At 39.4% G+C, this 13674-nt stretch overlaps 1 protein-coding gene and 1 long non-coding RNA gene across 3 annotated transcripts in view; both read left to right on the top strand.

The window, feature by feature from the left end:
• Positions 1 to 7508, top strand: part of PHAF1 (phagosome assembly factor 1) — a 32874-nt gene extending 25366 nt beyond the window's left edge. The window contains exons 10-16 of one of the 2 annotated variants that reach the window (XM_066194379.1): positions 238 to 321; positions 999 to 1081; positions 1846 to 1889; positions 3809 to 3852; positions 5198 to 5256; positions 6806 to 6878; positions 7323 to 7508. In XM_066194379.1, the coding sequence (XP_066050476.1) occupies positions 238 to 321; positions 999 to 1081; positions 1846 to 1889; positions 3809 to 3852; positions 5198 to 5256; positions 6806 to 6878; positions 7323 to 7412 (477 nt within the window). In that variant the 3' untranslated portion in view covers positions 7413 to 7508. Of the gene's footprint in view, positions 1 to 237; positions 322 to 998; positions 1082 to 1845; positions 1890 to 3808; positions 3853 to 5197; positions 5257 to 6057; positions 6772 to 6805; positions 6879 to 7322 lie in introns of those variants that run through there. The other variant, XM_066194380.1, reaches the window with a different exon arrangement.
• Positions 7509 to 7595: 87 nt separating this feature from the next.
• Positions 7596 to 11086, top strand: LOC136295762 (uncharacterized). The gene is made up of 2 exons (XR_010722790.1): positions 7596 to 7787; positions 10076 to 11086. It is a non-coding gene; the product is annotated as an uncharacterized lncRNA (long non-coding RNA).
• Positions 11087 to 13674: the final 2588 nt, after the last annotated feature.

The raw sequence follows: 13674 nt of genomic DNA, 5'->3' as shown, positions 1-13674 counted from the left end.
TCCTAATGTTTTTACATAGCATCATCTAAGTAAACTTTTTAATTCCAGTTACTGAAAAAGCTGATGTGTCACTGCTGCTGCAAGCAGGTGATGGTCCTGTCATGAAGCACACTATCTTACATAGTTGAACAAAGGCTTCAAATGAGATTCTAGCAATTTGTTTGAATGTAGAGATGTTATTAAAGGCATTTATCTTTGAGCATTATTGAATGCATCTGAAAAGTGTGTTTCTTGCAGATGAAAATCCATTCGCCCTCGCCCCATAAGCAGGTCCCATCAAAGTGCAATGACTACTTCTTCAATTATTTCACACTTGGAGTGGTGAGTAGAAAGCTTCCCTAAACAATTCACGTAAACTTCTGATTTAGTTACACAGCAATCCTTTCAGGAGGCTAAAGGCTATGGGAAATGAGAGGCTAGAAAATTCTTGATTGCTGCCTTAGGAATCCCTGGATATGAAAAGCTGCACTTGACTTTACTTAAACACTTACAAATTTAATCAGCGGTGTTTTATCTCCGCCAGTGGATGGAGGGCTCTTTGCACCTTTGCAGTCTCAGGTTTTCTCCTTTTCCTGTTGTGATGCATAGGTAACTACTTCTTGTTCCTGAGATCCATGGCCCTGTCCCACAGAACTGAGGCAGGTGTGCCATAACATTAGTTGTGAAAGTTTGCTGAGCTGTGGGGTGTAGTTAAATCTTCATGTTCCTTCTTGCAGCTGTTTTGCTGTAGTCTGCATTACTGTAAATAATATGCAGAAAAACAAGACCTCCTTAGAAATCTTGCCAACATTAGCAAATGAAGCTGCAGTTGTCATTGAGTGCTGGAGGAAATGTGTTATCTGAATTTACAAATAGTCCTATTTTCAAATATTACTTTTCATAGTTTGATTTAGTTCCAGAGATATTTTAAGTGCTATTTTAAGTAATCTAGAGTTGGTTTGGGGAAAGCCACCTTCCTCTATCCAGATTGCTTCATCTGTCTTTTTTGTCTTCAACAGGATATTCTCTTTGATGCAAACACTCACAAGGTGAAGAAATTTGTCCTGCATACAAATTATCCCGGTCATTACAACTTCAACATGTGAGTGTACAGAACTCATCTATTAAGGAGTACGTTAAAACAACTGAAAAGGAAATCTTATGCTCTCTTCATAGATTTACAGTATTTCTTCATGAGTCTCTTTGGTGTATCTAGTAACCTATGGAAGTTTCAGACATCATTAGTAACATCTTTTTAGTAGTATTTTCTTTTTACTTTTAAATGCCTTTATATATACTCGCAAACATGTCTAAAAGCAGTGTATGAGGTAAGGTCGTTCTTGGTCCAGGTACGATGTGCAAACTCTTGACAGAGGCAAACTTCGTATTAGCAAGAGTGCTCATTTACTGGTAGCTATGTTGCTGTTTTTTTCCTAACGTGATCTCAGTGATTAAAAAACTCATGCTTATGACCATGTTTCCAATACTTTCGAAGTGTAAACTCTTTAGAAGAGGAGTATGAGTTAGTGATTGGATGTCTGATTAAAGCAGTTAGTAACAGAGAAGTCTATAGTGCTATTTTGTAGCTAAATATTTCTCCATTCACCTTGTGTAACAAAAGAGTAATTCATGCTGAAGGACTTCTTGTGTCCTCTAGAAAATTTTATTAGGACATTCCCAGGCTGCTGCCTTCTTTGATATGAAAAATCTAAGTAAGAACTTAATCTGCTATCATAGATTCTCGCTTTCATTTTATTACTGATGTGACTTTTCATTAAAGGGATTATTAGGAGCTGTCAGTCTGTGGCTGTGCAGTTTATCTTGGTTTCTCTGTTTTCTAATAGCTTTATGATTTGCACTTTCTAGTTACCATCGCTGTGAATTCAAGATTCCACTCGTCATTAAGAGAGGTGAGCCTTTCCCTGCTGTCCTGCTTCAGGGGTCACAGAGTGCTCCAGGGGGAACTGGGAGCAGTTCTTGTCTCTGTCCTTCAATATCAGAGGATGCTAACAGTGACAGTCATTGAGACAGAGAAGAAATTTTGGGATTAGGTTTCTATTTAAGTGGAAAAGGCACTTCAGGGCAAGGTAGCAGTTCTCTGATTTTACTTGCACTACCTCTTATTTGGATCACACAAATATTTAGCTGCAACATCACAATATCCTGTAATGCTACTGCTCTGCTGAAGTCAATCACCTTGTACCTGGAGGCTCAAAATCTCTAAGACAGTGTTAAGTCTGAGCTCATCTGTCCAGTCCACTGGTATGTAATATAATCTGGTTTATCTGGGAATGAAAATAAACATCCAGGATATGTTGGCTCTGTGTGCTACAGACAAAGTATGTCTGTCTGTGTTCACCTGAAAACCTCTACTTGAAAAAAAAAATCTATAATCAGGAGTGCTGATTTGGCAAGGTAAATACTAAGATATTCCCAGCTCTGTGCATGTAACTAATCTCAGCAAAGTGGGGTTTGTCTGAAGATCACAGCGATTGAAGTAGACTTCTTCAACATAAGAAAAAATGTGTACTGGATTTAGATTATCCTGGGAATGCCAGATGCTGCCTAGGTTTTGGCCAGGGATGTTTTCCTCATTCTGATTGGTACTTACTGCAAGCACTTTGCTGTGTGGAGTGCAATCCTCCTGTGGCTGTCACAGCAGTTTGAGCATATGGAGGATTAAAAACCTGGAAAAACAGTGTTTGGGTATACAGGCTTATATGAAAGTTGATTTGTACTTCAACCAAGGGAATGAGCATGAAAATTCTCACTTCTAAAATTTTTTTCCCTTAGGTAATTGTACTTCAAAACATTAATTTATGATTAATTTTATTTACCTCAAGTAGCATCATGAATTTATTCTTAATGTGTCTGTTTTTTTGTTTATTTGGCATTTCTAACCAGCTTTTCTGGCTGCTGGCTTATGTCCAGGACATGTAACAAGTTATGAACAGATGTTATAACAGATTTGAATAGCCTGTCTTCTTCCCTCTGGTGGCAGCGCCTGATGCAGTTTTATTAGTTCCCTTTTGTAGTTCAAGTTCAGATGATAAATTGAGAGCCAGAGTTCAAGTTGCACAGACACTGAACTCTCAGCACAAAGAGAGCATGTTTAGAGAGAAGAAATACAGAGAAGCAAATGGTCTTTAACTTGACTGAAAGCTATGTTTGACATGTTTAGTGTCAAGGTCCATTCCCACTGCTTTCAGTATTTAAGAGTACCCAAATATATGTATGTAAGGTATGTATGAAAGTACTTGAAACCACCAGCAAACAGTTTCTGTTTCAAGGCTGTAATTGTACATGCAATGCTGTCCTTTTATTATTTAATAGGTAGGCTGTGATTCCCAAGCTCTCTGCCATCTTTATTTTGGAAGTGATGTAACTGATTTCAGGCCTGCCAGCTCCTGAGTCTCCAGATGTCTGTTTTAACCAGCTTTCCTTCCAAGTGCAGTGAAGTGTTTTGGACTTAATGAGTGGCACATCATGTTACCTCCTCAAGTGGCTGTGCTAGGCGTGTTAGCTTAGTGCAGAGATGGAGTTTCTTTTACAGTGGTGTTCTTCCATCTAAGGTTAAAGGTTTTAAGCTTTTCTAATCTTAAAGTTGGGAGTTCCTGTAAATAGGGATGTTTGCTTTATCACCTTAACTGGCATTTAGTCAGTGTTTACTGACAATTCTGATTGCTAGTGAATGCTGATGAATTTGTATCTGGCCTGTTCTAATGCTCCTGTGTCTCCTGCTATCTGAATTAACATGCCAAAATAAAGGACTATGTAGGGGACTGTTCAAGCTTAAAGCTATAAAAGCTTTTCTGTTTTTGTTTCATAGATAGTGCTGACTCACAGACAGAAACATGTACAACATACAGCAAGGTAAGCCTGTGCAGAACTGTTTTCCTAATTTTCTTAAACCATCTCAGTAATTCATGCCAACTTACAATATACTTCAAAGAAATTACAGCAGTGCTATCATGTTGTTGTAAAGTGGAATAGTAGGTGGCCAACAGTAGTGTGTATCTTGTGTTTTAAATATTTTGGTGTGTTAAAAGATTGAATTCATTGGTAGTAGCACATTTCAAATAAATTAAATTAGTACTTTATGGCATGGCTTGCATTTTAACACTGCTGCAGGTAGGAATAGTGAAATAAATGATAGGGTAAAACAACAGCAGTGGTGCCTGAATGTTAGCTGGAGACATGTTCCTAAACAAAATTCTCACAGAGCTGTTGTACTAAACATAGCTCTTGAAGACATGTACTATTTAACAAGAGAGTCCAGTGCCCTTCCACTTTCTTCTGAAGGGCACCAGTAATGGGATGTTTCTTAGGCAGCAGCCTTTCAAAAATGTCACTGCCAGTGTGACACCACCTGATGACAGCAGGCTCCTTAAAGACTCTACAGCCTTACCACCTAAATGAACTTCCCAGCTGGGCAGTTGCTGCTGCATATTTGACACCTGCATTAAGTTGAAAAACTTCTCAAAAACTGTTCCTCTGCGTCTCTGCAGTCAACATTCAGTCAGTGTCGGTGCTGCTCTCTTGGTTCCTGGGGTGCCAAATGAAGCCTTTCCTTGGTGAATTTGGAGTCCCACACTGGGAAGAAAAATTGGAGTCAGCAATCTGGAAGATGCCATTCTATACTTTTTGATTTGAATTAACTTACTCCCTTCAGTGCTTTGACTTATTTCAGTCTTGTGTGTGAAACTGCAGCTTCTTGGAGTCTTGTTAAAGTGAGGAAAACTGTTGGACATTTCCCAATCATTAAATAGTGCAGCTTTCCTCTTCTCCAGTATTGTTGCTTAAATCAAAGAAAGACTTTGGGGGGAGGTGGCAGTGGGGCTATTTTTCCTCTCTGCAAAGGTATGTAAGAGGATATTTTGTTGAAGCTGCTTTGGTCTTTGAGGTGTCCCTAAAATACACAAGACTTTCCAGCTACATTTTATCCGTAAGACCCATAGAAATATTTATATTAATAATTCTAATTCTGAACTGTTTTTAGACAAAAATGAGAATATGCCTTAAGAGAATTTACTAGCCCTAGCAATGGATAGTTCTATTACTGAGTATGGCTCCAGTCACAAAATACTTCTGTAAATACAACCTCAGGTTTACGTGACAAATAGGTTTATCACAAACAAATGTGCATGGCGCTCTTTGTAGATAAAATGAGAGTTTTCTTCTGCCTCATTTTAACACAAATTCATTGATGTACTTACAGTGGGACAGTATTCAGGATCTGCTGGGGCACCCTGTAGAGAAGCCAGTGGTACTTCACAGGTAAAAATTTCTCTTTATTTTGCTTGGCAAGGATTGTGCTGACAACAGGGGACGAGGAAGAGTGTTTATGGCAGTGGTTACTTTTGTACTGCTTTGCTGGTTAAAGTTTCAAGGTTTTTTGGCCACTAACAAGACAAGATAGCTGCTCTCAGAGGAAATAAACTGACATGCTGAGTGAAAGCTTTTCCAAAATTCCTTGAAATGCAAAATCCAGAGATCTCAGAGAAAACAGTGCATTAAAAGGTCTCTTTTATTATGAGTAATAAGTAGTGCAGAATTTTTATACTTTTTAAAAGTATTTCAATAACATGACACTATACAGCACAGTAAATATGTATATGATAACATATATAGCAGCAGTCTGTCTGATCAAGCTTGTCTTTTATGATCATACATGGTTCTACAGTTCCTTTAGGCTGACTGAAGATAGAAGAGCCCTTAAATTTGCTGTGTTTCTGCAGGCATTGAGCTGGATACTGGGTTAAATGGGCATTATCTGTTTGCAGAGTTATCATTTTATGATGTGAAACCATGATTTTTATCTCAGAACAAGTGTAAGTGACAGGTACTTTGCAAATACCACAGCAATTTCAGTTAAATTAATGTATTTTTAATGGACTTTCACATTAATTTTGGCTTTGATTTTTTTTTTCCCCCCCCTTAATCATTGTGCCCTATGTTTCTCTTTACTCCTGTGTTATACCAGTGAGATGATTAGAGCAGAAGCCATGTGAATGAAGTAAAGCTAAGGTGAAATAGTGATGACATAGAGCCCTTCTATTTTTTCCATCTGTATTATAGAGAGTAGTTCAACCAGAGAGCGCTTTACTGAGCACATCTCAAATGGCTCAGACATGCAATTTGAAAAACTGACCAGTTTACAAGAAAGGACTAAAGGTAAATATTCATTAAGGGTTTTTTTGGCTGTAATCTAAAATTCATTGCAGTCAACAGAAATTGGCAATGTACAAGCCAAAAATACCAGAAATAACTGGAAGAAAAGTGGTACGTAGGTCTTGAAAAATATCGTTTAATAAAACTTAGATTGTTCTATTTTAGCATCATACATGTTAATCTTCCTAACATGCTAAATCCAGTTGATTAATAGACAGTATATAGTAAATATAAATAATAGACTATATATAGTAAATACATATGGTCGAGGTTGAGACATAAAAGGAAGGATCTTGCAAAAAAGTAATGTGAAGTAAGTAACATGATGGTTCTCTCTTCCTGTGTATCTGGATTTTTTTTAGGGTTCTTCCTGTTCAAGTGAAGTGCAGGAGAGTTTTCCTGTAGAGGTCACTAGTGGCTTTTTGATTACTTTATTCCCAAGTGTTATTAATGGCTCTGCTGCATCAAGCAGAGTTTCCTTTGGCTCACTTGGAGTCTAGCAATGGTGTTGCATAATATAGAGGTATTTTCTTTTGATGAAAGCCATGATAAAGATGGTGTAATTCACCTTATGTTGCTGAATAGTTATTCCTCCTTAAGATGTTCCTGATCCTCACATATCCATTTAAAATTTTTTCCACTCTTTTCTGTTCAGGTCATCATCTCCGAACAACACTAACCCATTTGGGTCAACCTTTTGCTTTGGACTGCAGAGAATGATCTTTGAGGTTAGGAAAAAAACCTTTTATTTTTATCTGAGCATGGGAAGATTAGAGTTTGCCATTACTATGAGTGGCTTCTTACTTCCTGTTGCAATAAAAGCCAGTGCTTGGGAGTGGTATAGTTTTAGTGCCTGTTGGCAGAAAGAGGGAACTTTGCAATCTCTTCTCTGAAGTTGTACATTTGCATGTTAAAGCTGAAACTTCAAGTTTGTCACCTGCAACTCATGCTAGCAGGAGATACACTCACATGGCTGGTTGGGGCAGATGGTGTTGTGTCATGGAAATCTAAGACTGTTTTTAGGAACTAGCCAAGAGCTTGTTGCTGTCGTTTGTTGTTGGGATTTTTTTCTTCAGGCAGATTACTTCTGTATTCACCATTTTAATACTTCTGATTTTCTGTTTAGCGTAGCGCTTCTTTTAATTTCCCTTTTCCCTGCTGTGCTTTTGCAGGTGATGCAGAATAATCACATAGCTTCTGTTACTCTCTATGGCCCCACACGGCCCAGCAGCCAGTTGAGAACGTCGGACCTTCCCCAGTGAGCATCCCCTGCAAAGTCAGCTAATCTCAATGCTACAGAATTAGTACAGCGTGCCTTGATTTGCTGCCACTTATAATATGGAAAGCACGTTATGATTTTTTTTTTTTTTCCAATAAGCCTTTCCACCCAGGAGCGGTGTGGAGAGGAAATTCTCTCAACCCTTCATCATGGGGCATGGAACTGTTGATGGAGGAAAGCAGCTTAGGTGCCTGTGCCGTCATTTATTCCTCTCCGTTGCCCTCATCCTATGCAGCACAGACCTGAAGAGACTGTCCCTCCTTCTCAGCTGGCAGAAGGGGGAAATGGAAGAGGGGCACGTAATGACTGCAAGAATTAGAAGCACAAACTTTCTGAGCCTTGGAGCATCTGGAAGCAGGTATTGATTTTAGTCTGTTTGTGTTACTGTATTGATGTGGTGGTCACATTTTAAGAAAACGTGTGTGTATATATATATAGATCTAAACACCTCGGTATTTCTGTGGCTTAGGACATTGTACCAAGTGTGACAAGGATGTATATATGTCCATGATTTCAGGCACCACATCTTTGTGTAACTTTAAACCAAGCAAGTAGCATGTGCATAATACTTGGTTGTAACATTTGCACTACATACACTTTAATTACTTGATAAACGTTTATCTTCACTGAGGAGCATCTGTGTACTGGGTGTGAGTGGGGTGTGGTGGTTATTTAATGTACACTGCGCATAAAGCTTATTTATACAGTGGATCAAATTTATCCACCTTCCTGCACTAATATGTACTTGATATGCTGATACAGTTTTTTTCTGTCATGGCTGGTTTACTAATTCTTTTCATATGCAATTTCGAAAGAAAAAAAAAATTCTGGAAGGGGTTATTTCTATGACTGAATTATGTTTTAATGAAAAGATTTGATACAATTTTTCATACTAGTGAAAAATTTAACGAAGAAACAATGTTGCCTCATTTGCCTCTGTTCCAAAATCCTTTATTCCTACTCTGTTTCCTCAGAGAAAGAAAAGCTGTATATAATGGTATCTCAGAAAGAAATTCTGGAATTCCGCCATCACCAAGATAACCTTTTCTGTAACTTTTGATGTGTGATTTTAATTTATGCCAAAGGTTTAGCCAAAGACATCCTCGTTGTAGTTTCACCATTTCTGTACATACATGCTAACTGCACACCCCACCCCAGCAGACAGGATATAGGCTTCTTTCTAGTTGGGAGATGCTGCTCGCGACATTTTATCCCAGGAGGATACTTTAGGTTTCTAGTTCTCTTACCAGTCTTATTTGGGAGAAATAGGTGGTCTGTCTTTGAAATAATGAACCCTTTTTAAAAATGGACAAGAGAAATGTATAATTTTATCCCATTTTTAATATTTTGGTGTCGCAACTTGTGATACATAGATGACAATTTTGTGAGTTTTACTATGTGTGTACAGATTTTTGTAAATATGACATTTTTGTAATTTTAACTCCATGTACAGTGTAATCCTGTATAGTTTATCAATGAATGAGAGATAGGAAATCGAATGTTAACTGAAGTTTTGGATTCTGGACCAGTAGCAGGGATAAATGTGTGTGTGTGTGTGAGACGTTCTTTGCCATTTAGTCTTCCTGTATACTGTGATACTCTCAACTGTTTTGCTAAAACAAACAAAAAAGCCCCATGGAGAATCTAATGGATAAGGAAAAAGTTACTGTTTACCTTTATCCCTAGGTGTCACTCCTGTTGAATCCCTGTTCAATCTGTGCTGTCTCCTGTGATCGTTGCTTGCTAAGAAAATTCTATGCCTCAATCTTCCTTTTTGTTTCCTCTCTAATTTTAATTTCATTTTACATAGCCCTTCTGTAAATTAAATGGAATAATAATGAGCATGTACACTGAAAGAAAAATAAAAAGAGACTCTCAGTTACTGTTTTTGTGTTATACAGTTGCTGGGTGTTTTTGTAATAAAATCATGGATGTTCTTGCTTTTTCTTTTCTTATCAATTAGTTCTTTTTATTTTACTGGTTTTCAGGCATTGTATTTGAAGTGCCTGACTAGTCTATAGTGACTTTATAGCCAGTTCAGTATGTTCTCCAAAGAAACAGTAACTGACATAGCTTGGTTTTAACATTAAAGCATTTTGTAAGGTTTTGCCCTGAAGTGAAGAAGGGAAATCTTTAAGCTGTAGTGGATAGCACCATGGGCTCTGCATTGTGCTCAGAAATGAGATTGTTATGCTCCTGTGGGCCCTTGGGGATCATGGAAATCGATGGAACTTCAAAGAGGGAGAATATGGCACTGCAGCAGGGAGGAAATGCCTGCAGTGAAAGCAGCAAATGTCAATTCTCTACTGCATTTGTGTGCCCCAAGGGACTTTACAGAAAAGCTTTGGGAGTCTCCCTGCCCTGAAGCAGCTCAAAGGTTAATGCAGGGCACAAGGAATGGGACTCCATTGGAGTTTCTAAACCCTGCACTGGCTGTGTGGGGCAGGCAGAGCACTCAGCCCTCCTGCAGCATCCCTCAGTGCTGGAGTACAGACTGACCCTGCCTGCTGCTTGGCTCAGTGTGCTCTTGCACAATTTTATGGTCTCTGAACTGAGATGCTTTTCGTGCTGATTCTTGGTACTAAAATGTGACAGCAATCCTGATGCTAACTTCAATTAATTTTAATTCATCCTTTTCTAATAAAGGCTCCAGACAAGCTGCAAGAGGAGATAAATCCTTGATGGGATGATTTGAGTAATGGCTATGCAGATGCCACCAATATCCTGCTCTCAAGCATATTGAGCTGAATTTCTTCAGAAGAGTGAGGTCAGTCCTGCTCCTGTACCATGAACCCAGAGACTTAGGACAGGAGCAGCAGCTAACCAAAGATATTTAATAGCTACAGTGACTCCTAGCTTGACTTGTAAAGATCTCGTGAGTCCAAGTGACTAAAATAGTATTGGTAATTAACAGTTCTCTCTTAACAATGTATGCACTTCTCTAGGTCAGCCCCTTGATAGTGAAAAATTCTCTGCACAGGCAAAACGTTAAAGGCAATTTTGCATCTTGGCTGTTGCTGCTGGACTGAGCTCAAAGCATATGACTTTTGGGAGAGGCAAATCTGAAGAAGCACCAGGAGAGAGAATGTGGAGGTGCTCTTACGCGTTTCCTCACTCACCCTTTGTGAATGCATCTCTTGTCTGAGATGTTTTGATTTGTTTGCTCCTATTCAGACCAAGCCAAGCTGTTCCTGAGCTGATGCATTAGAGAAGCGGTGTGGAGCATTTAAAGACTTGCTGGCATGAGGAGTTTAGGAACAGGTAGAGGGGACTGCTGGTGGGTTTGAATCAGAAAGAAGAGAGGAAAGGAGTAGAGGAGCTCTGGGGGACAAGGCAAGGATGGCAGTGTGGCAGGAAGGGAGGCTGGGACGAGGCAGTTCATCTGAACCAAGAGCTGTTCTGTGCAAAGGGCTGCTCAGGGGGAGCAAGGGGCCAGCTCTGCCACCCCCCGCCCCCAAGGGAACTGAGAGATTTGGCTAGCGTCAGATCCCATTTTGCCAGGTGGCCTTGTTCTTGTAATAATCCTGTGTGGTTTGATGCAGGTCCTGCATGTTGGCAACATGTGCATTGGTCCTTCATTTTGGTTTCATATGATAAAACTGTTTGATACAAAGTTAAGTACAATTGCATTTTTAATAAAACATGTAGTGCATATGATCCCCTTCTGATGTGTGCCGTTTTCCTTTGTAAAGAAGTGAGAAGTTTGTGTGTGTGTCTGCTTAACTTGAATATTGCAGTACTGTCCACAGTATTTCATTTGTTTACACTTAATAAAACTGATTGTTGTGCCCTTCTTTAAGGAGGTGAAGCTGATGTTTCTTCCCATATTCTTCAGGCCTTCAAGCAGTCCCTGGGCTCCTGTGATGGCTCCAGGCAGTGCTGTATAGATGAGTGCTGCTGTGTAATACTAGAACCCTCTGTTCCCCAAAATACAGTTCCTGACAAGAAAAAGCAATCTCCTGTTGCCAGGAACAGTCACATTTTTAATTCTAAACAGATTTTTTTTTTTTTTTTCTGAGAGAGTAATCGTATGGTGTGTGAGAACTGATTCATGTGATCATGATCATTCATATTCCAGAGCTCTCATCCAACCTGTTTAAAACAAAATCTTTCAGCACTACAAGAAGATGGTGATTGATCATTGCTTTGGGGCTGGCTGGAGGTTAGGGGCCAGCTGCTGTTTTCCAGAGGGCCCCAGAAGTGTGTTGCCCCCTTCACACTGACTTTCTACCTGCTGTTAGAACTTGTTAGTCACTTAATTACTCTAAGCCAGAACTTCTATTAGGTTTTTGTGTTTGATGGCTCTAAATGTACATTGAGAGTAAATCTGCTCTTACTTTGAAAGAAATGTTATGTCCAAGTCTCTCTGCTTGCTTTCTCCAGAGTATTTGGGCAAAGACCAAGTTGTCAGATTTGGCACAATTTCACATGGAGTGATTGTGTTCATAATAATTTTTGATGTTATGATGCAAGAAACATTATTCCGTGCTAGTTACAATTGTTCCGTGTCAACTTTTGCCCGATAAACACCTTTTTAAAAAAATCTTGATTACACCAGTGCAAAGCCCCCTCCTCTCTGCCTGACTCTGTCAGACACAATCTGACACAGCGCATGTAGCCAAATAAATACCTCACTCTGTGTCTGAGGAGGTCAAATACTGGTTAGTTCTGGCTGGTTCTTTTCATGTAAAGTGTGAAGTGAACTACGTTGTTTCAGAGAGAAGGTAAGGCTGAAGTAAAACAAGGGGAAATGAAAGATAGAGCTTACTGGAGATACAACTCTTAAGCATTAAAAGTAGGCTCAGTGAAGCAGAGCTCATGAAGGATTTGATTTTGTGGGGAGTGTATGTGATGGAGGGCTCAGGTGCAACTTAAATACCATATTCTTTGCCTATGTGAATTATTGCTGTGACTAATACAGTCACTGTTAAAATGTTTATCTGCCAAAGCTTATATCCCATCTCTTGTAGTGTTCGTGGGGATGTCTGTTTTTCCAGCAGGTAAAATCATTTCTCTTCATGATCTGGAAAAAATGAGTGCTTGAAACAGCAGGAAAGGTAAGCTGGAGTTTGCAGAGTAGGGCACTCTCTGTGGTGTAAGATACCATTATTACAGTAACTTTTGTTCTGGACTAGCTGTAATGGTTTAATGTAGTCTTTTCTATTTCATACATTAATGAGTTCCCCTTTAAATTTTACTCCTTTAGTTATTTTAAAATACTGCATATTGCAATTCTGGAAGCCTGTTTTAAGTGCCTTTATGCTTTACACCTACACTATATCTATATCTATATTCCACTGAGTGCATAAGTTTCATTCTCATATTATCCTCCACAGAGACATTTAGTTTAAATACCAATCACAAAAATCCCTGCATGATTATGTAATGTGCAGTCTAATCAGCTAAATAATCAAACCAGCCTAATTTGCTGTATTCCCTTTCCCCCTCTGCTCATCTCAGAAGAACTGCAGCCCTGAAATTCTGAATTTACCCTGTCCCTTGCTGGGTAGCTCTGCTGCATCCACAAGTAGGGAGACTACAGAGATTATTCCACCCTTTTCTGCTTCTGTGACTGTAGACAGCATTTGTCTTACTATCACACCTTGATTCCCACCCAGCTCAGGCAGCCCCCCTGGGACAAGGCTGTCACTGCAAACCTGTTTTATGTTTTTTCCAAGGTTTTAGCACATGGATTGTCAACAGGTGGGCTGGGAAAGGGAGGAGAAGATCCATGAGCTGAGTCTGAATGGTTTGGAGAGAGCATTGGGCTGGCCAGGAATGGTGGGGGAGCTGGTAGCCACTCCTGGAGGAACTCAGCTGTCCTCCTCCTTCGGGTTTACTTTCCCTTCTTCTTCTTCAGTATGGTTTTCTTACTGATCATAAATGTAGAAAGTAATGAAAAATTGTATTTTAAAGTTTTACTGGTTTTTAAAACTGTCACTGCAGTTAGTAGCATTATTAGGGGAAATGTGGTGGGCTGATTTTCTGGGCTGCTGGGTGCTGAGACCTGCAAGTCCAGCTGGAAGAGGTACAACTCAGGAGGTCAGCCATTTTTCATGCTGGGCTTTGGGATAGAATTGTTTTCTCTCTGATCTAATGGTCTTTCAGCATTCCCCAGGGAATGTTCTCAGTGCTGATATTTAGTGAAGGTTCTCTGAGCCGTTTGATTATTTAGTACTGTTTGAGTTTGCAGTTGAGGTTTGCTTCTGAGAACCTGCTGTAGAAAGATGAATAATTAAGCTGCA

This window comes from Chamaea fasciata, unplaced genomic scaffold, assembly GCF_029207755.1.
Source record: "Chamaea fasciata isolate MVZ Bird 193981 ecotype frontalis unplaced genomic scaffold, bChaFas1.0.hap1 SCAF_12, whole genome shotgun sequence".
Lineage (NCBI taxonomy): Eukaryota > Metazoa > Chordata > Aves > Passeriformes > Sylviidae > Chamaea > Chamaea fasciata.
This window is presented reverse-complemented; position numbering and strand designations above follow the sequence as displayed.